The sequence below is a fragment of the Bacillus rossius genome (genome assembly GCF_032445375.1).
Source record: "Bacillus rossius redtenbacheri isolate Brsri chromosome 9 unlocalized genomic scaffold, Brsri_v3 Brsri_v3_scf9_2, whole genome shotgun sequence".
Taxonomy (NCBI): Eukaryota; Metazoa; Arthropoda; class Insecta; order Phasmatodea; family Bacillidae; genus Bacillus; species Bacillus rossius.
Window position 1 is genome coordinate 31,183,720 of NW_026962013.1, and position 21,671 is coordinate 31,205,390.

General features: G+C 39.4%; 1 protein-coding gene across 7 annotated transcripts in view; it reads left to right on the forward strand.

Annotated features, from left to right (window-relative positions):
• The first annotated feature begins 1,141 nt into the window (after positions 1-1,141).
• Positions 1,142-21,671, forward strand: part of LOC134542929 (phosphoinositide 3-kinase adapter protein 1) — a 101,450-nt gene continuing 80,920 nt past the window's right edge. For 3 of the 7 annotated variants that reach the window (XM_063387527.1, XM_063387528.1, XM_063387529.1), the window contains exons 1-2: positions 1,483-1,565; positions 2,734-2,950. In XM_063387527.1, coding sequence (XP_063243597.1) covers positions 1,515-1,565; positions 2,734-2,950 — 268 coding nt within the window. In that variant the 5' untranslated portion in view covers positions 1,483-1,514. Of the gene's footprint in view, positions 2,951-21,671 lie in introns of all 7 variants that reach the window. The other 4 variants (XM_063387531.1, XM_063387532.1, XM_063387533.1 and 1 more) reach the window with 4 other exon arrangements.

Here is a 21,671-nt window from a genome sequence, read left to right on the forward strand (position 1 = left end):
CCTGACAGTTGTAGTCAAGCACTTTTTCCTCTCGTGTCACCAAAGGAAAGGAAGATTCCTCGCATAGCTACACAGTAACACGAAAAATAAATGTAAAATTTTAAAAATGTTATGGAATTCATTAACCTACATATTGAATATAAAATTTACGTTTTCCTAAAAAAAAAAAAAAAATGTAAGAAATGTATCATGGAATTATTGAAACCATCTAAATCCGAGTTCATGATTAGTAGCGTTACAATTTTTTCTTTTACTGTGTACGCTCTCAGGGCTTTATTTCGCTCGGGGACAGAAATTGTGATTCCCCCCCTTTCCCCTCCAGCCTTTTTAACAACAGCAATAAACGTACCAGGCATAATTTTCATTGCATCAGTGTTCATTAATACGATATCTTAAATGAAATTTTTCATGCACCGTGTACTTACTACTTACTGTTTAAGTTTTATTTCAGTACTGTGTTTCAAGAAATAATATACTATTCAAAGTTCGAGGGCGTAACAAAAGATAGAAAATACACATAGTTTTAATTGTGTTACATATTTAAATTACAGTACTGCATTAATCCACTGACAGTAGTAACCGTAGGCGACAAGGTTTCTCACACAGTTGACATTGCAAGTGTTGTAGGTAACAGATCACCTTGCATCACACAAAATATCATAATGTCTTCACTTATATATTGAAAAAAAAAAATTTTTTCCCCAAATTCGGGATGGGATACATTCCATAAAAACCACGGCTCCCTCCTACCCCCCCCCCCCCCATATCCTTTTAAGTCCGCCCCTGATGGTCGTTTACTAGAAGTTCATTTTCTGTTTTTCTACAGCTGGGCAACGGCGTACAAAAATTGTGTCTGTAATCCCATTTTCGAAACACGCAAAACTGCAAAAAATAAAAATAAAAATTATAAAAAATTTAAATTGTGGTTGAAACGTCCTTGGTGTGGCCGTGTTCTTCGTGGCTGCCTCCCTCCCCATCTCCTTGTCTTGTCAGCGACCGCTATCAGCGGCGACGGAGGGTCGCCACTTCCTGTTAACCCTTGTCGTCCGGGATAGCCCCTCCTCCCCACAATATTCTTCCTCCACAGTTCCCGCCATCTTTTCCCCGTCTGCTGCCCGGAGCCGCACTTCCGCGCGCTCAGACGTTCGGGACTCCCCGCGAGTTGCGGCGAGCGCGTGTCGCCCTCGAGCGGCCAGTCGGTGAACTAGCGCCGTGAGCTGCGCTCGCGTCGCCTGCCGGTGGAACTGGGACCTCTTACAACGCTCTGCTTCGAGTGTAGTTACTGAACATTCCGTGTGAGAAATTACTGTAAAATGTTTGAGGACATATAAACTGCGGGAAAAACTGTTTTTTTTTAATTTCAAATTCAGTGTGCGCGCTTCTGCTAAGAACATCTCCGTCTTTTTCAACGTAAAAAAAAAAAAAAAAAATCCACAATCGCTAAACAATACGATTTTTTTTAAGTTAAAAGTTTGTAAAAAAAAAAAAAACCAAATCCGAACGTCCGTTGTGGCATGCTTATTGTTTTTTTTTTTTTTTTTACTTTAAACAAGCAGGAAAAGAGGGTGACTACATAGTTAAGTTGACTTAAGTGCGTGGCTCTGCACGCGACAGCACCAGGGTCTTCACCGCGCGAAACTATTTCGTATCAACTTTGGCAGGGAGACGGTACTAGATCAGAAGGAAAAAAGTGATTGAATTTTATTATCTGTTGTTTTCAACTACTTAGATAATTTTTGCAATATTGATGCGCTCTTGTAAATCAACTCGAAATGTAAAGCTTCTGAACTAAAATCAAATATTAAAAGTAAAATTACCTATATATACTTAGGTGTTGTAAACATCTTTAATTTTTAGGTCTCAGCTTGCAGTCTATAAAACAAAGCCAGAATTGTAATGCTTCCACATAACACGTTTATTAATTTACTATGTAATGTTTACTATTCAAAGTAATACATTTATATGAATTAGATTAAACTGTCAGTTATTTTATATAATGTTTACACTTTCATGTCATTCTAACTCACGATTAAAAAACTCAGAATGTATTCGTTCTTTTTTTTTTATCACGGCTTGCTAAATTAATGTGATCTGAAACGGTAATATGTATCAAATATTTTTTTTTTTTTTGTTTTTTGTTAAAAGTGGTCCATTTAACTTAAACAAACAAGTTTGTAGTTCATTTCTTAATTTACTTTCGTTTAATGTCACTGCTCAAAATGTTCTTAAAGTCGTTGGTGATGGAAAATAAAGGCCCAGAACAGATTTGACTGGCATTGTTTAGGGAGGAAACATTGGCTCTCCTACAGAGTAAGGGGGAAAAAAACGTACTAAATTTGTGGGTAAGCGCACCGAAAAAAAAAAATAAGAACAATAGACGATCTATAAAATGTACATGATCTGGTACATGTTCATAAACTGTTCTCTTCCTCGCGGACGTAACACAGGCTGGGGTTCGTTCGACATCTGCGCCTTCTTTTTTTTTTTTTTAGTCTGTGTGGCCGGCACTGAAACCGATGACAACTTTTGGTGCAGTTTTGTCATTAACATGCACGCCTGTTCGTAAGTAACTGCCGCTCGACGCGTGTTCTCTCTCGACACGTAGGTATTTCATAGTGACAAACGGCCGCTGGTGAGTCGTGGTCGCATGGTTCTTGCGGTGGAGACCCTGGAGTGATTCGCGACGCGAGGAACTGTCGCTCTCGTGAGCGTGAGCGTGAGCGTGATCTCTAGGTCCACGCGGCAAGGGGGAACTCGCGTGAACCGCGGGCCATGACGTCGCCGACGACGCCGACGACGCCGTCTGAGCTCCGCCCCTTCTTCCCCTCCTTCCCCGCGCCACCCCCCACCCGAGGCGGGGATGGCCACTCGGCGGACGTGTTCGTCGGTCGCCGGAGGATGTCTGCCGGCGACACCCTCGCCGCCGTCGGTGGAGGAGAGGAAGCCGAAGGTAGGCCCCAGCGGGCCGACTGCGTCTGCCTGCAACTCTACACTATCTACTATAGTCATTGGCGTAGCCAGGATTTGTGTATGGGGGGTGTTAAGAAGCATGCCCCCCCCCCCCCCCGGTATTAAAGCGAGGGGTCCGGGGGTCCTCCCCCGGGAAAATTTGGATTTTAAGGTGTAAAACTGTGCTATTTTAGCAGTTTTCGGTACTTAAATTTAAATATTGTAACGGTAAAATTTTTTATTAATTTTAATATGAAATTTGTTTGAGTGATGAATAAGAAATTAATTAAAGATTTGGTGCAAAAGGGAGGGGGGGGGGGGAGTTTGAACCCCTAAACCCCACCCCCTCCCCTGGCTACGCTTTTGACTATAGTATCGTCGTGTGAGCTCCTCCTGTCGCTGTGTTGCCCGAGGTGGTTGTATGCACGCGCTGTCCAGTCGTTGGACAGCCTGCAGTTCACAGGGGTGAAAGCCGCAACCACAACCCCCGAAACAGTTCCGAAGTTTACCTGAAGTAAAATTTTAGGCAACGTTAGCTTCGGTCAGTGTACTAAATAATATAGTTCTTTTTTTTTTTTTTTCTCAGGAAGGTAGATTTAAGTTAGGTTATTGTAACTCAAATGAAAGGTTGATTAGGAAAGCGTTATTTAAAATACTCTATGGTGGTAAAATATATAAATTCTTTGCTGTTTTTTTCTCTCTCTAGTATAACTAAAAACTTAAGTGTATTGTAGGAGGGGCCCTTGTTAGGGAGGGACCTAGGTGCGTCTCAGCCCGAAGCCTACACGCCTAGTCATTCTGGAATTAGCCGCGCAGGGAGAGGGTCGCATGTATCGTGTGCTTTGATCGGTTATCGGGCCAGCTCCATGACTAACTCCCATATCTTAAAACTAGCTTGAAACTATGAACCCTGTGCCAGGAGGAACTTTTATATACTAATTACATGTATAAATTTAACTCTCAATAATATTCGTTACAAAATAAAAATAAATGTACAGAGTAGTATAGGAAAGTATGTCGGGAGACATGGCGCTGGCGCGAGGAGCGAGTGTACAGGTTTTTTTTTCTGTGTGGCGGTTTCTGCTGCCTTGGAACTTACATCTCCGATGACGTCGCGAGGGCCTACTTGGATGACCTTGACCTTTGACTATGATGACCTTGGCGACCATCTTGGATCCGCCATATTGGACACGCAATCTTTAAATAGAGCGCCCCACTCACACTTGATGAAATTTTCGTCACAACCGCCATATTTATTTTTTTCTGTTCCGCTGGAGGCCGCCATCTTGGATACCGTCGACTTTGTTTCTGTTTATTCCTAGAGAGCACCAGCATCGCTCTTGATTTTTTTCTGTTCTGCTGGAGGCCGCCATCTTGAATACCTTCGACGTTGTATCTGTTGTTTGTTCCTAGAGAGCGCCAGCATCGTTCTTGATTTTTTTTTCTGTTCCGCTGGAGGCCGCCATCTTGGATACCACCGACATTGTGTCTGCTGTTTGTTCCTAGAGAGCGTGAGCGTCACTCTGTATCATCACATAAGGTCGATGTTCCATTACCTACCAGAGCTAATATGGTCCTTATCTACATATTAAATGTAATATTTCTTGCAAAATACAATGGTAGTGCTGTGATTCGAACCATTACCGCTCTGATCTTTAGGTTGAAAAACATACGCCTTTAACCGCACGGCCATCGAGACAGTTACCAAACTGAGAATTAAATAAGGTTTATTTAGAAATTTCATGCATATTCGGACTTGTAATTTTTTTTAAAATTTGAAGTAATAATATCATCACTTGTTCGAGACATAACCGCCATCTTGTATTAATACGTAACTGTAGCAATTATCGTTATGGCCGCCATCTTGAAAATCTGTAATTTCAATGCTAGAAATTCCGAAAAAATTCCAAAAAATATATATTTAAAAAATCGCTTACTTCAAATGTTTATTTATTTAAACGATTTCGGTCCTCGGTTCGATTTCCGGTGAGAGTAAACCAGTAATTAATTAATGTATTAAAAAATTCCCAATTAAAAGTAATAAAAATTTCTTATGGCACACCCGACATTTTGAAAATATTTCACCACTGTATCTATTAACATTACGGACGCCATCTTGAAAATCTTTATTTTTGATCCATTTTTAATGAAAAAAGTTCAAATTCATCAAAAAATTAACGTATTAGAATACTGATTGATCGATTCCCGTCCTTGGTTCGAAACTGGTAAGAGCAAAAAATAAAAAATGCCACCTAGACTGACCTCTCACCAACAATACCAAGGTATATATCGTCAACTGGTATGACGTCATGTCCACCACCTTGTCTTCGTCCATTGGAGGCCGCCATCCTGTTTTCGTCTGCTATAGTGTGCTGACACCATGTTAGTATAATTTTATGTTCACCATACCTTTGACTTCGACTGCTGACATTGGACTTTGACCTTGAAATTTGTCCTTGACATTGAACTTTGACCTTGACCTTGAAATTGAAATTTGACCTTGAAATTCGATCTTGACCTTGACATTTGACATTGAACTTTGACCTTGACCTTGAAATTTGATTTTGACCTTGACGACCATCATGGGTCCGACATTTTGAGTTTAGTACATGCTACCAGTAGCTACCACCTGCTCGAGGACATTGCCACCATCTTGTTTTCGTCTGCTGGAGGACACCATATTGTGTGTGTACTCATCTTATAGAGTGCATTACCATCACGCTAGTTTTATTCCAACCCGCTAGAGTGCAGTAATCATTTATTATTACTGAGGTGCCCGCCATCTTGAAATTTGGGCGCCATCTTGGAATCGTGTAATTATTTAGCTAGAAATTCGGGATAAATTCCAAAATTCACCAAAAAAATTGTACAATCAATATACAAATTGATTCGATCAGTTCCTGTCCTTGGTTCGATACTGGACCAGTGACAAGTGTAACGAAATATAAAATAAATTTTAGATTCCTTTTTTCCATTACCTTTCGCGGAGTTTATTAATCATTCACTCTACAAAAATAAAACTCAATACAATATACCTGTCCGACGAATTAAATACGTTGTCGCATTACCTAACATTTAATTCTAGTTTTTCGATAATCTGAATAACCTCTAAACCGTTCATGTACAAAGCCATACATACAGGCCAAGCGTCTCCGGACCACGAGACCGAGTCATGAACAATATCAGACGCATAGGCTAGTCATTTCCGGACGTCATGAACTTCTTCGTCGTTAGCTAATTACAGTCAATTAGACCATCGTGAAATTTTTTATACATACTAAAGGATCAAGAGACCTTGAAAAATCTTTTAGCAACACCAAGAGGTTTTGAACTAGTAAATATTCAGTCACTACAGATTTTACTACGCACATTCAACGAAAAAGGAAGCACAAGCTACAACCCAAAAGCCAAGCTACTTCAGACAATGGTCGTGAAAGCCTGCGAACGTTATGTTGGAAGGTGTTGGAAGCGAAGTTTTGACAATGTGACAGGGCCTTAACTGACATGGGAGTGATGTCTCAGTCTCTCTTTACTTTCGCTGCGGTTATGGTCTTGCGTTTCTGTTGCGGATCTCGGCGTGAACTCGGCCTTGCGCCGGCGACGACGTACAAGCGCATCTTCTGCCTTGATATTGTTTATTTTAGTTTTAACGTCTCGTCGCACACGTGGTCGTGCAGTTCAGGAATCGGCCATGGTCTGTTGCTAGGACCCGTCCCAGAAAGCGCATGTAGTGACGTGGTAGGTCTGATGACGTCACGGGGAGGAAAATACCGACACACCAAAGTCCAAGCGATGGGCCGCGCTAATATCGAATCAGTGACGTAATGACGGAACACGTCACTTGTGGAACGCCAGCTGGCGTTCGAGTTGTTTCGTCATGATTAGAGACCCGGAAAATTCGCAGATTCATTTAGTCGCAAGCTAGAATGCAAACCTTCTCACTCTCGCACTGTGTTCATGATTGGCACGCAGTTGTTTGGACACGCCCGTCTACGACCGTGAGCCAATGATGCCCAGCTAGGAGAGAAGTAAGCGAATCAGGTAGTGCCAAATAACAAGGATAAAAATGTTCTCGCTAAGAAATCAACCAATGGGAAAGTAAACATGGGTCAAGCACACATATAACTTTGAATTATATCCTGAGGCCAGAAGAATCCGCGAAATTTTCGGGTCTCTAGTCATGATCCTGAAAGATTGTTTAAAATGTTTGAAATTATGTTTTAAGAGTTTGGCAATGTTCTTTATATGTGAAAGAATTAGTCTTGCAAGGAAACTATGTAATATATTTTAATACCCTCCGTGTAAACTGAAACAAAATAAAGTAACTGTCATGTGGCCGCTACAAAATACTTTTGTCTATATATACTCCACAAAACACTTTGCGTTTACAGCAAAATCAATTTGTTTAGTCCACAAAGGGGGCTTTATTTTTGTGGAGACTTTCAAAATTAAAATTATTATTTGGAGAGAGGATCGAATGCTTGCCATTATACTCTTGAACTGTTTTATCATTGGACCATAGTTATGACACGTACCGAAGGACAAGAAACCAATTAAAACATTACAAAATTCAAATTTGGCATAATCAAGTGGACGATAGACACCGACTTGTTGGTGTACAAGTAGCAGGTCTCTACTCATCAGTAGGGACTGGAAAAATTCGCGGGTTCAATGACCTCTAGGACAGACTCCAACAAAATCATCTGTATACTCGGGCAGATGTCGCCTGTTCATTGGCTGTTTACTTGTAAAGCATCTCAACTGGGTGGTCTGTGATTCGACACTGCTTTGGTTGAGAGATTCTCGTTGACCCAGAGTCCTTCGGTTAAACTGCGAGCCAATAACAGAACTGGAAAGAAGGTATGTTTGTTTTAATTTTAGCATATCGCGAAATGAAATCACGAAATTTTCAGGTTTCTTGTTATTAATGAAAGATAAATTTTTGTCACTAAATATTGAGGTCATTAAGACTACAAAAAAAGTTTTTTTTCGCCACGAACATATTTGTTGGGATCCATATTGGCATAAAGTAATTATTGGCGTAAGTGTATGCTTACCGTATTTATTCATAAATTAAATTACAGACTTGTTTCATGTTGTATGGTTGGGGGAAACCATTTTTCACAAAAAAAAAATAACTGAACGCCTATTAGACTGTAACAAGGTGTATCCGCATCAGCGGTTTGTCTTTGTGCTTGGCGGCCGTCTGCGAGAGAAGTCGTTGCCTTGTTTTGTCCGAGTCACTCTGGGTGCGTTTGCTTCCGCGCCGAATTACTGTGATTGGTTTCTAACTCTGAAAGAAACTCACCCAATCACGAAGCACAGACATTGCTACAGTGATTTAACTCTCAGGTGCTCTCGAAATCTTTTCGCGAAATGTTAATGCCCCTATGTATGTTTGCCCCATAACCATAGCCGATGACCGATGAGAAACTCTCAAACCAAGGCGGTGTCCAATCACAGACTACCCGGTTGATATGCCTCACAAGTCAACAGCCAATAAACAGGTGACATCTGCCCGAGTATGCAGAGGATTGTGGAGTCTACCCTAGAGGTCGTTGAATCCACAAATTTTTTTCAGTCTCAACGCATAAACATGTATTTCCGCCTCCCGTGTCATATGTCTTGCAAGGTAACACAATCCGACTGGTTGAAGCGCAGTGGTCATCGCCTCTAATTGCGACGTCTCATTAACCACGTCCGGTGGGTTGATCTCTCTCTCTCTATCTCTCTCTCTCTCTCTGACACATGGCCCCTTCTTCCTCCTTCTCTGGACGGAGCTGTGGCTCGGGCGCCACACTTTTTTTTTATGCAGTCACGGCCGTGACTAAAGCCGTGACTAAAGGTGGGTTTGCAACTGAAAACTTTGCTATTGTTAACTTAACCGATTCGCCAAGCTACACACAGTTTATGATTGGATTATCTGTCGTTAAGGGCAGGCATTTTTCGCAAAAAAAATTACGAACGTCTATTAGTTTGCAACGAGGTATACCCGCCCCAGCGGTTTTTTCCTTGTTATTGGCGGCCGTCTGCGAGAGAAATCGGTGCCTTATCTGACCGAGCCACTCAGGGCGCGTTTACTTCCGCAATGACTCACTATGATTGGTTTTGTAACAATCTACATGTATGTGAAAGAAACTCACCCAATCACGAAATACAGACGACGCTACAGTGTTTTGACTTTCAGCTAGTCTGGGAATCTTTTCGCGAAATCTGCATGAACTGAGCGGTCATTAATTCCAGCCAGTGAAAACGGGCGAGAATGTAACCAGGTTATACACGTGGAATTTTTGTGTTTGTAGGTCGTCTGCATTTTGAAATCCATTTCGGTTAGGAGTCGTTGCGTATTAATAATTTGTTCTATGTAGCATTTTTGCCCATGGTGAAATTGGTTACGTGTCTTATTGAAATACCAGACATGCGGCTTCGATTGAACCTAAAATTTGCAAAATTTCAGTTCGCAACCCGGAATTCTAACCCAAATCAGAATCATATATATTTAACTTTAGTGTAAATACTTTTTCATGCAATGCTAATATCTATTTCAAGCCAACATAAAATGTCTGTATAGTTAAAAATAATAATCATGGATTGTAAATATAATTTCATTTTATAGAATCGTTTAGTTACAAAAACTAACCAGAAATACACTAGAATAATTATTACTTATATCATAAAAGAAAACAAAAATTCCAGTTAGAGGTCTTTTTATAATTCGTGCAATTTTATTTCAGGTATTTCCTGGTTTCCTAATTCTTTCGTACTAGGGCAAACTTCAGCTGCTGGTTTATCGCGACAAAATAAGTTGAAAACATTTGTACGATTTATGGTCTAAAGTGCTTCCCAGGGCAGTTATAAGTATGTCTTTTAAAGCTGCAGCTGAACATTCTTAGATGAAAGTTGATATTTAAGAAAGACAGATCTTTAGACTATGTACCACTGCTTATGGTTTTTAAGTCTTAATGCGTGTTTAATGGCACGGCTACTATTTCATATCGCATATTAAACTAACAAAAATTGAGCCATGCTTGATTCATTTAAAGGTGGTTAATGATTTGCATTATTATTGAGAAACATTTTGGATCTAGAAGGGGGCCATGGCACCATCCACCCCACTCTGACGATGCCCATGTATCCTGATTTATAACTGATTCAGGGTCGTCATAGAACTATGGCACATTCATCAACGTGAAGCAGGTGTGGATGTGCTTCACTACCCGTCTACAACAGTCCGAACCTGTGAGCGGCACGTGTCATCCTAATATGAATTACGTCACATTGCCGCACGGAAAACTGCACTGTCGTCTAAATCCACTGATTTTTAAAGTAGTCATCAGAACGCAGTAAATATAGACCGCCAAAATATCTGTTTTTCGATGTTTTTTGTTTATTGTTTTCACGCATTGTAAATCACAATGCGGTTTAGTTTAGAATATTAATTTAACCTGCGAAGGTTGTAAGAGTTCATTAATATTTAGTTCTCGTATCCGGTAAGGCAAAAGTAAATGCTAATAAATTAATTATAACCACGTGCCAAAAATAAATTTGTGTGTTCGGCCTTCGAAACACCGCCGGTCGCAAACGGACAGCGTTTTGGTTTTTTTTTTTTTTTTGGGTTCCTGTTCCTACCGCATCGTCCGTTATCCTCTGTTTGCCTTTTTTTGAAACGGGGAACAGGAAACAGCCAATATTACGAGCGTTTTTTTTTTCCTTATACGCTTCCAAAGGACACAGATTGGGGCACAAAAAAAAGTTCGAGTTGACGAGTGTATTCAAGCACGGGGAGATTAGGACCATCGTCCGCGCCATCCATCACGTCAGAGGCTCACGCACAATTTTGGACTTTGCGATTGCAGTCGGGCCTTGACAATGGCGGCTCTGCTGGTAGCCGGTCCACGGCTTGGGCGCCGCGGACGGTCGCTTCCTGCCCCTCCGCCGCGGAGATTCCGGGCGATAGCGCGCTGGGGGCATCCCCTCATCACCGGCGACTGCGCCCCATCCGCGGGGCCCCCGGCGGGAGTGCGAGCAGCCAATCAAGTCCGTGGACCAGGCATGGAGACAGTCCGCGCCCCAGCTACGTGGCAGAACCTTACTAACAGTGCAGTAACCATCCTAAATCGTTCTGCTCATACTATTTCGTGATTTTTAAACAAATCAATAATGCATAATGTTCGCAGCCAATCAGGAAGCACCTTCCCCTCAGGCAGGGCCGGCGCGTCCATTCAGGCGATCTAGGCAACCGCCTATGGCGCCAAGTAGCTTGGGGCGGCGCAGCACGACATATAACCGCTGATATAATATGTTTAACGATTATTGAAACTAGATGAAAATTTATTTTTGTAACAGTTTGGAATGTTTATATTTATATAAGTAATCATTTAAAGTCCACGGTGACCTGTTTATGATTTGTAATAGTAATAAGTAAAAAAGTAAAAAAAAAATACAAGCCTGCTTACATTTGATTGTTGACAAAATCTTAGGCTTACGTGATGTATTTTGAGGCAAGGAAAAAATTTTTGGGGTGTCCGGCCGGGGGGGGGGGGGGGGGGGGGAGCGGCATTAAGGTTTTTCGCCTAGGGCGCCAATTTACCTTGCACCGGCCCTGCCCTCAGGCGAGAGTGTGTAAAGGCAGGATAACTTGTAAGAACCTCAGTAGGTAACTGCTCCCTGACGATGGCGACTGCAATGTCGACCGAAACGTCGGTGAATGATTCGCCTAGGAAACGGCTACAAATAAGAAGCCAAGCTAAATCAATAATTCAACCGTACTTAATAAATCTACACAATACATGTAACAGTGGTTTGTCATTGCGTGACGCTATAACTCCGCAACCCAACCCCGCAGCCTCATGGGGGTGTATGGGGTGGTAGCCCTCCATCCCCCATCCATGAAGAAGGCTTCGGTTTGGAACTGCAGGGGTTGGGTTCGGGGATATATGGGTGTCAAAAGAGGGTATCGCACCAATGGACTTCTTATGAGATGTCAGCTGGGAATCGAGTGCCGAAGTGACCGAGACTGTTCAGAATGTTCTTGAATGTTCTAGAATGTTCCAGATATTCTATAATGTCGTAGAATGTTATAGAATATTCCATAAGGTTCGAGACTGCGTTAGAATGTTCCAAAAGTTCCAGAATATTCTCTTTGGTTCAGAATGTTCTAAAATATTCTAGAATGTCCCAGAAGGTTCTGGATCTTCGAAGGGACCTCCGATTCCGGTTTGATAGGTATTGGTTAGCTTTGTCCGAGAGCAGCGAGGGGAACTCAGGCTGGTTGTTCATAAAAAGACTTTTCTACTAAACAAGACCTTATTTAATGTTTTTATTAACTTAATGGCAAATATTTATGACAATCCTAGCATCTACTGATAGCATGGAATCGTGTGGTATACAGTTTTGGATTAACCATTCATATACATCATTCATGTTCAAACACGATAGTATGTAAGTTATGTATCATTCATAAATCAATAAATATTAGGCCTCCATAAACCCACTGAAACCTTAGTTTTTTCAGGGTTTTGGGAAAACTTAATTTATAATTGATTTATGAATGATATACTAAATTAAAGCGTTTTAACCGAAGGCTACATACGAAAGATTAATCCAAAACTGTATACCACACGATTCCATGTTATCATTAGATGTTTGACTGGACATTAATATTTGCCATTAAGTTCATGAAAAACCATTAAATAATGGCTTGTTTATTATAAAAAGCCTTGTATAAATAATACAATATGTTTGGTGGGATTATGAATTTATTAAAAATATTATGAAAAAAAATTATTAAAAAGAAATTAATTTATGCTACTACCCTTTAGTTCCTTCCATGTGGGTTTTAGACGCGGTCAAATTAAAAATTTCACAGTTTCGGTTGACATCGCAGTCGCCATCATCAGGGTGAAATTCTTCTACGGAGAGTCTTGGCAGTTATCCAGCTTTTAAATACTTTCGCCTGAGAACTGAGTGTTTCGCCCCTGAGTGACCAGATATTTCAGTCAACCAGAATACAAGTGGCCACCGATTGCACCAGCAGCTCCAGCCAGCCACAGAAGCCTAACTTCCGATTATAACCACTCTACCAACCAGAAGGAAAGAAGCGTAATTTTCATGTGTGGTGGGTCTATAGCGGAAAAGAACTGACCTTTAAACCCTAGCCACTGAATGCTCTCCCTGTGTTTGGGATTTTATGTCGGAACACCCACGGATATAAAACAGCTTTGACCCGAATTCTTAGAAGGTTTATTTTTTAAAAAACCGAAACACGAAAATAAAAAGTTTGCAGGCTTTCTTGCAGCGGAAGTTAGTGAAGTACCTATTTATTTTTAAATAACGACGATTAAAACTAGTTACTCATGGTTAGGTGGTATTTTTGTTTATTCCGTGCTAGCTATTTAGAAAATCACTTGCGGAAAACACTTAGGGGCAAGGATTTTTCGCAGAATAATCTGAACGCCCAGTTGACTGAAAAAATGCATGTCCTCATCAACTGTGCTTTTGATTTGGTGCTGACGGCAAGAGAATCCATTGCCTTATTTGGTCAGGCCATTTATGACGCGTTTACTTTCAATTAATGAGTGCAATTGGTGTGCTGGCAGGATACACGTATATGGAGAGATAAAAAATACTCAAAAAATCAAGAAACACAGACGAATTTGCAGTGTTTTAACTCATAGCTAATCTCAAAATTTATTCGCGATAATCTAAAGTAATTGTTGCTCAGGACTAGACTGTTTCAGTGCGTCGCCGAAACCTTTCGCTGAGAAACATTGAAGGTTCAGTCGCGCACCTCCAAGCAAGTCTTAAAGAGTGATTCAGCGTTACGGCTTGAGAATATGTTCGTGTGCAGTCGAAATTGTATTTGTTGGTAACTTTTCTCCTTCCTCCTTATGCAATACGGGCTTGTTGGTAAAGGCCCTATCATAATGTCAAATTTTCGTCTCCATAAATATTTGACGATAGTGTTTTAAAGAATAATAGGCCTACATCAAATTGATGGATGGAAATTTTGAATTTTCTATGATTTTTTAGCACATTCTAACTTTAAAACAAATTGTAAATTAAAATTAATATCTACTAGTTACTCAAGAAAATTAATGTTTTTATTTTTAAAGATCATTAACACATCATTTGCTTTTTACATTTAAATTATTTTACGTGCGACATTCATTATGCTTTTTTTTTTTTAGTTATTTCATCTATGTAACCTCATAATTACCTATGGACTTCCCGCCATCTTAATTTATTGGTTCTGGCGGAAACGGACGTAATTTATGTTTTCACCGGGCGTTATACCGATTGACTGATTTCGTCCAACATCGAAAATATTTTATAACCGGTCATATACACAAAATATTTGATGGAACCTCAATTAATTCAACCTGTAAAGCAAAATTGGCTGCGCTAGTGATATTTTCGGTGACGGCATAGCTTTTTAAAATTATTTTACTAACATATTAGAAGGCGTTGGAAGTGAAAGTTGGACAGTGTGTGACAGGGTCTTAGCATACAGAAAAAGATTTTCTGCACTTTTACAAAGGATTCCTTTGGAAACCAGTTGCCAAGAAATAGTTTGTAATACTACAAAAATAGATTGTAATTTGTGCAACACATGGATATAGGTATTTTCGTATATATGAGATAAGTTTTTTCTAGATAATACTGAGTTTTTTTTTTTGCGAAAATTGGCGCATAATTTTATATTTTTAATTAATGTTTCATTTAAGCATAATGATTTATTTTTAAACCATGGAAAAGTTTAAATAATTTTATTTTATTTTGTTTTATTATGCTTATTAATGTGCGCAGTTAATACTGGAAAGATATTCAATGAACGGTTTACAAATAACTTTAATAACTATTGTAGGCACTGGGGCAACACAAAGCATAAATGACCGGGTAAGGATCCGAACCCAGTATTGATGCGAACACTATTTTGCAGCGCGACAGTTGTTTTCTTGTAAATATACAAATATCTGTGATTCTACACGAATGTATCTATCTGTTCTATTTACAAAGGAAATATGTAACAATGCGCATTTCTCATCCGGGTAGCTTCTGGCACTGCCTGTGTTAAGCTCCTTGCTATCTACACAGTAGCTTATCTGTAGAGCGAAGCGAAGACATTGGGTCCAAGGTTAGTGGGTTCCAGATGGCCAGATGACTCACATGTTTTTGCGACAGACGGGTCTCGAAACAGCTTCACGTCAACATTAACTTCTCGCAGGTGATTGTGCGTATGGTTTACGAACGCATGACTGGGCGTTTGCTTTGCTGTTCGTAGCGAGATACACATACAAAAATAGTTCTTGTATGGCAATACTGCTATAGCAGTAATCATTCCCCTTAGTATTCCAGCTCCTCGTGTTTGCAGGCATTATTCGCGAAAAAAATAAAGAAATCTGAACGCCTAATAGACTGCAACAATGTATGCGCACCCGCACCAGCAGTTTCTTCCTTGTGATTGGCGGCCGTCTGCGAGAGAAGTCGCTGCCTTGTTTTGACCGAGCCACTCAGGACGCGTTTGCTTCCGCACTGGATTACTGTGGCTGGTGATGTATAAGAATCAACATGTACCTGGAAGAAACTCACCCGATCACGAAACACAGACAGTGATTTAACTTTCAAATTAGCCTCGGAATCTTTTCGCGAAATATGCAGGCCCCAAGTGATTTCGCTAGATTATTGAATGTAGTTTTAATGAGAAGTATTAAGTCGAACAGTTTTCGCACCGAAGCTTTACATCGAGTAGGTGCTCGTAGAGAGATGCCAACGACTGTAATCGAACATTTTACCCTTATGATTGTAGCCACCGAGCATCCATTTCAGTAGCTTCGTATGTTCTGCTGCACAACAAATTCCCTGGTGTGAATGGAAATGATGACTAAATTCGCGTGGTTTTCGTAATCGATCATGAAATCTATTTAAAGGAGAAAATTCGATTACACACTTGAAATTGCAGAACACATTTTTTTTTTTTACGTATTTAATACAGAATCTTGGGTTGACAGTGATTTTAAAAAGGCTGGAACTATTATCGCTGTGCGTAATTTTCAAACCAATTTTGTCTGTTTTGTAATTATATAACTCTTTATTTTAAGCATGCATTAGACCATACAATTAATAATATGTATCTTTATTTCTTAATTGCCTAACATCTGGTAGCACAAATAAAGTTGTATTTAAAATAAAATACAAAAAAAAAAACAACTAAGATATGTACTGCGCTTGAGACATTGATGGACAAGGAGGAAGGGATATGATCGATATTTTCTTTAAGTATCGATGCATTTGAGTTACACAGCGGGAAAAAAAACCTACCCATCGAATGTTTAAAAAATCGATTCTGCCAATCACTAGTGAATAGTGGCTTCGGCGGTGACCTCTCTCTTCCCCTCTCGTTCTCCCTTTCGCCCGTTATCTTCATGTATTGTCGCTGTTCTGTTCGGTCTGGCAGTGGTGGACATGTAGGCTAAGGTCAACGCCACTTCCCGGTCACAGTTCTGCCTCCCCCTCCCCCCCCCCCCCCCCCCCCCCCCCCGGCAGGGAACTCATCGTACTCGATTTCAGGTCATGCACGTCTGCTGCTATAGTTAGTAGTTCCTGCTGTCCTTCGTTTCGGCTGATTGTCATGTTTTCGCACGCTTTTCGATGCGGTCACTTGTCCGGAAATCCTCGGCAGTTTCCGCGTTTTGGTCCGGCAAGCAAGCTTTCATTTATAGCCCTGAGCACCGTGTGTGTCAACGTACTTGCCGTCTTACGTCTGATAACAATAATAACGCAGAATACTGCCAAGCTGTTTATATAAAAAAAAATGCAAGCGAGTTCTTTCAGTACTCATTTTGTTAACGAACAAATCCACGTGTTCTCATGTTGCAATTACACGTAATACGAAACTCGGACACGGATTTTAACGTTATATTCTTTAAAATAATGCTGGGCGTGCAAAATATATGCAAATTGGGTTTTCAACAACATTTTTTGACGCAGATCACACCTAGTTTCCGCTCACGCCGCTAGAATTCGCTGCCGGAGCAGCTAAGTCGACTATTGAATAATTTTATTAACAAACCGAAATTTTAAACTATATAATGAAACGGCTCCATAAAACAGAAAACTATTTTTAAAAAATACTAAACCCTGGCTTTTGACATTATTTTCGACAATGTATGTTACTGAAATACTGTCTATCTTCTTAAAATTCGTTTAACAGTAAATACCGTAAAGTTTCCCTTTGGCTTTGTAAACTCTGGGTCACTCTTCCGCTACAGATGACAGCACTGTGGTTGCACATTTTCGTTCCATATGACTTCGTTCCATTCACAAAATTACTCCTACGAAATGCCGTATACCGAGAGCGAAGATGTTACACATAAAAACATTATTGTAAAAAAAAACTTTTATTGTTGAATGAACTAAAAATTAAAAAATAAAATTTAAATTTAAGTTTTTGTCGAACAGCCAAATAATACACCACAACTATGTATAACTAAAAGCGTGGTGTGCTCTCTTCTTTCATTTTCGCAATGACTATGACCTAAAATTAGGATAGAAAATTTCAGACAAATGATATCCAGCACCCCATTACGAATTTTAAGTTCATTAATGTTATTACGTTCATATACTTAGTCATTTTTGTAATGAATATATCCTAAAATTTTCGTATTGGCTTTATCTTGAGATTAGTGATAGAAAATCCGTTACAAATCATATTGTTATTACTGATAGAAAATTTAAGACGAATGGTCTCAAGCACCCCATGCTTTTAGTTATACAGTTAGTACATTCAACGTTAAATGCTTTTTTTTTTAGTTTTTAAACTATAGTTTTATTTTATTATTTTTAGTTTCAAAATAAAATAAAAATATTGAGTATGAGTAATTGAAACAAATTAAAAAGTAATAAATATGAATTATTATAATCTTTATTTGTTCAAATGGACAATTCGTCCATGTTTGATACAATTGTCATTACCCATTTCTTACTTTATAGTTACCACAGCACATTAGCTTTACAGCACTACCACAGAACTGCAGACATTAATTAATAAAAATTAAGATGACAATTGTTTTAGCTTGCCAGTTAAAAATTATTATGACATAAAATAACAAATTTGTATCATTTTGAAAATCTTATTTAATGGAAGACTGATCTAAATTTGTGAGTTCTAGGTAAATTGAAAACTCTTGACCGTATTTCAAGTATATGTCTACAGACTTGAAACTCGGCAGGGATTTTCTTTATATTACAAACACATTAACTGAGCACGGGGTTTCCTAAAATCAGCCTCCAAGGCGGATTAGGGGAGCGTTCAGGATTTTGGGGCTTTAACCCCTACCCCGGCACAGTTTACACCATAGCCCGACCTTTGGATCGAAAAAACTCAACATCGAAAGAAAAAAAACATTTTTAAAGTTTTCGAAATTTATGGTCAGTAATCCCTCACCCCTTCAAGGGGGGAATATATTTTTAAAATTTTCGAAATTTAAGGGCCTTATGTCCCCCCCCCCCCCTCCTTCACCGGGCACATTTTTCACCCTTTGGATTGGAAAAACTCTAAATCTAAAAAGCATTGATTTATTAAATTTTCAAAATTTTGGATATTTAACTCCCCCTACCCCCTAGGGGCACAGTCGACCCCGGGGCAAATTCCCACCATGCCGCGACCTCATGGATACACAAAAAGCATGGTTATTAACCCATAGTTCGAAATTAAGTTATCAAAATATTATATTGTCAAAGGTTCTTTATATTTATGCAAAATTTCATCACATTCGGACGTCGAAAAGTGGGTAAAAATTTAATGGAAAGATTTTATTACATTGTCCTGTCAGTCATACATACAGGTCAAGCTAATAAAATCGTGGTAAAAATAACGCGAATTTTTGCTAGTCACTAAAGTAATGATGTAAAAATGCCATAAAAAGGTGCATGTATTTATTTATGAATAAAATTATCGTTTATTATACTGCAGTAAGGTATGTCTGCGCTAGCGATTGTTCCCTTGTAATTAATTGGTGGCCGTCTGTAAGAGAAGCCATTGCCCTGTTTGGCCGGGCCGTTCGGGACTCGTTTGCTTCCGCAATGGATGGCTGTGATTGGTGTGCCGACAGTACACACGCGCCTGGAGTAAGCCCAGCCAACCGTGAAACACAGGCAACAATGCTTTAAAGTTCTAACACACCGCTGGTCCATGAATATCTTTTCGCTAAAAATACATGGCCATAGCCATAAGAAAGACCCGGAAATTTCGCGGATTCATTTAGTCGCAAGCTAGAATGCAAACCTTCACACTCTCGCACTGTGTTCATGATTGGCACGCAGCTGTTTGGACACGCCCGTCTACGACCGTGAGCCAATGATGCCCAGCTAGGAGAGAAGTAAGCGAATCAAGTAGTGCCAAATAACAAGGATAAAAATGTTCTCGCTAATAAATCAACCAATGGGAACGTAAACATGGGTCGTGCACACCTATAACTTTGACTTCTATCCTGAGGCCAGAAGAATTCGCGAAATTTCCGGGTCTCTAGCCATAACTCAGCACGAAGTCGGAAGTCGGGCCTTGAATAGCAATTTCTAAAGCCGGTAGAAACGGAAAGTGAACTGTTTGGTTAACAAGAGTGCATAATAGCAGCCGGTTCCTCCTGCTCTAACGCAACCTTTTCCGAGTCAGCTTTCACAACCAGTTGCCGCCGAGACGCCAGCGAAGCACGCTTCACCCCGGTCAATGTCACCGCGGAGAAAGCGGCCGATCCTTGCAGGACGCCGCCAAAGAAGACTTGATATGGAAAAACAAAATGGATGCGTGTGCTTACGTTCGCGCGTTAGAAGTTATACTTACTTGGCGTAATAAAAACAAGCTTTAATTTTATATGCAAATAACTAATACGAAAAATAAAAAAAAAGGACTGGAGTGATGTTATAAATAAGTTTGGTAAAGTATAAATTCAATCAAATTTAAAATTTCAATAAATACTCAGTGGTCAATATTAATATAAACACGTATATGAAATTAATTATGTATTAAATTTAGTAAATTAATAGAGGTGAATTTTAATTCATAATGAAAATCAATAAATGTTTATAGTAATTTATTTGAATTATTTATTAAATAATAATGTAACAATTTATAATGAAAATAAATTTTTCATATGGGAACATAACCTCACATAAATACACTTGAAACTACACATGAAAAAGTTAATGCACACAATTTATATCACTAATATTCACAATAAATAAATTCTTTCAGGCATATGGACCTGTATTCAATATCAATCACTAAAGTATAAAATTTAAAAGCACCTATATATAATTTTTATTTGTATTGTAACCTTTTTAGGTATATTTCAAAGTAATACTACATATTGTAGGCGTGATCATAATGCGACTTTCGAAAAAATTTTATATAGTTTTTCGTTTCATGGTTCACAGACCCCAAAACCATCGCTAACTCAACACGATAACCGTCGCAATTTTTCACAAATAACTTTTAAACTGATACATAAAATCTAGTTGTGTAAAATCTCGGTCGAGTTCGTTAATAGGCAATATCTGAAATGTATATATAATTGGGGTAGTTTAAAAAAAATACAGAAAACTCGCTGTAAATCCCATAATATGGAAAATGTCACATCCGTTTGAAAGTATTATAACTTGTAGGAGTAATACCAAAATCTTTTGTCTGAATAAGTTTTTGATACGACTAACCATAACTGCCAGGGGTTAAAAAAACAAGGGTCAGAGGACAAAAAAAAACATAACTCCCTTCATAGGAACATCATCGATTTCTTGCAAATTTTGTATTAATTTTATAGTTTTTATTTAAAACTTTTGTCCGAAACAAATTTTGTTTAGTCGAACCATTGCTGCAAGGAGTTGAAAAAATGAGACGTAAAATAATAATAAAAAAGCATAACTCCCTTAGCAGGTACACTATCAAATCCGTTCAAATGGTTTGTAAATCTTATAATTTTAATCTAAAACTTTTGTCTCAAACAATGTTTGATAAGTCAAATCTTTGTAGCAAGGGTTTTAAAAAGGGGTGGAAACAAAAAATAAATTAAATTCGTTCCGTTTACAATATTAAATCCATTCCTTTTTATTGTAAAAACTAATAATATGATCTACAACTTTCGTAACATAGCCATGAGTTGTCAGAGTTACAATATCTTTCTTGTAGTATTACAAACTTTTTATTGTCAATTGGTTTCCAAAGAAATCTTTTGTAAAGGCCAAAATTTTTCCCGTTGTTCAATGTAACCACCGTAGGAATTGCGATGAAACTAAAACAATGACGTGAATTTTCCGACGTGGAGGGTCGCGGTTCGATCCGGACCGAAGGACGAGTCCATGTTCTCGAGTGGTGTTGGGTGACGCCGGACCTCCCCCCTCTCTCCCCCTGGCGTGCTGTCGGCGTCACGCCTTGGACGCTCCCCTGGAACGGTGATGTATGAGGACTGCGTACTCGGGCAAATGTCACCTGTTCATCGGCTACTGGACCTGTAACACGTCACAGGTGGATGGTCAGTCTGTGATTCGATTCTTCTTTGGTTAGTATAAGAGTTTCTCACTGACCCAGAAGGAACAGCAGAACTGGCACGAAGGTGCGCCGTATTCGAATTTTGGCCCCTTCGCCAAATGAAACCGCGAATTTTCATGGTCACCAGTGATGGCCAACTTCACTAATTTCGAGGGACGGATATCGTTTTTGAAACCAATCC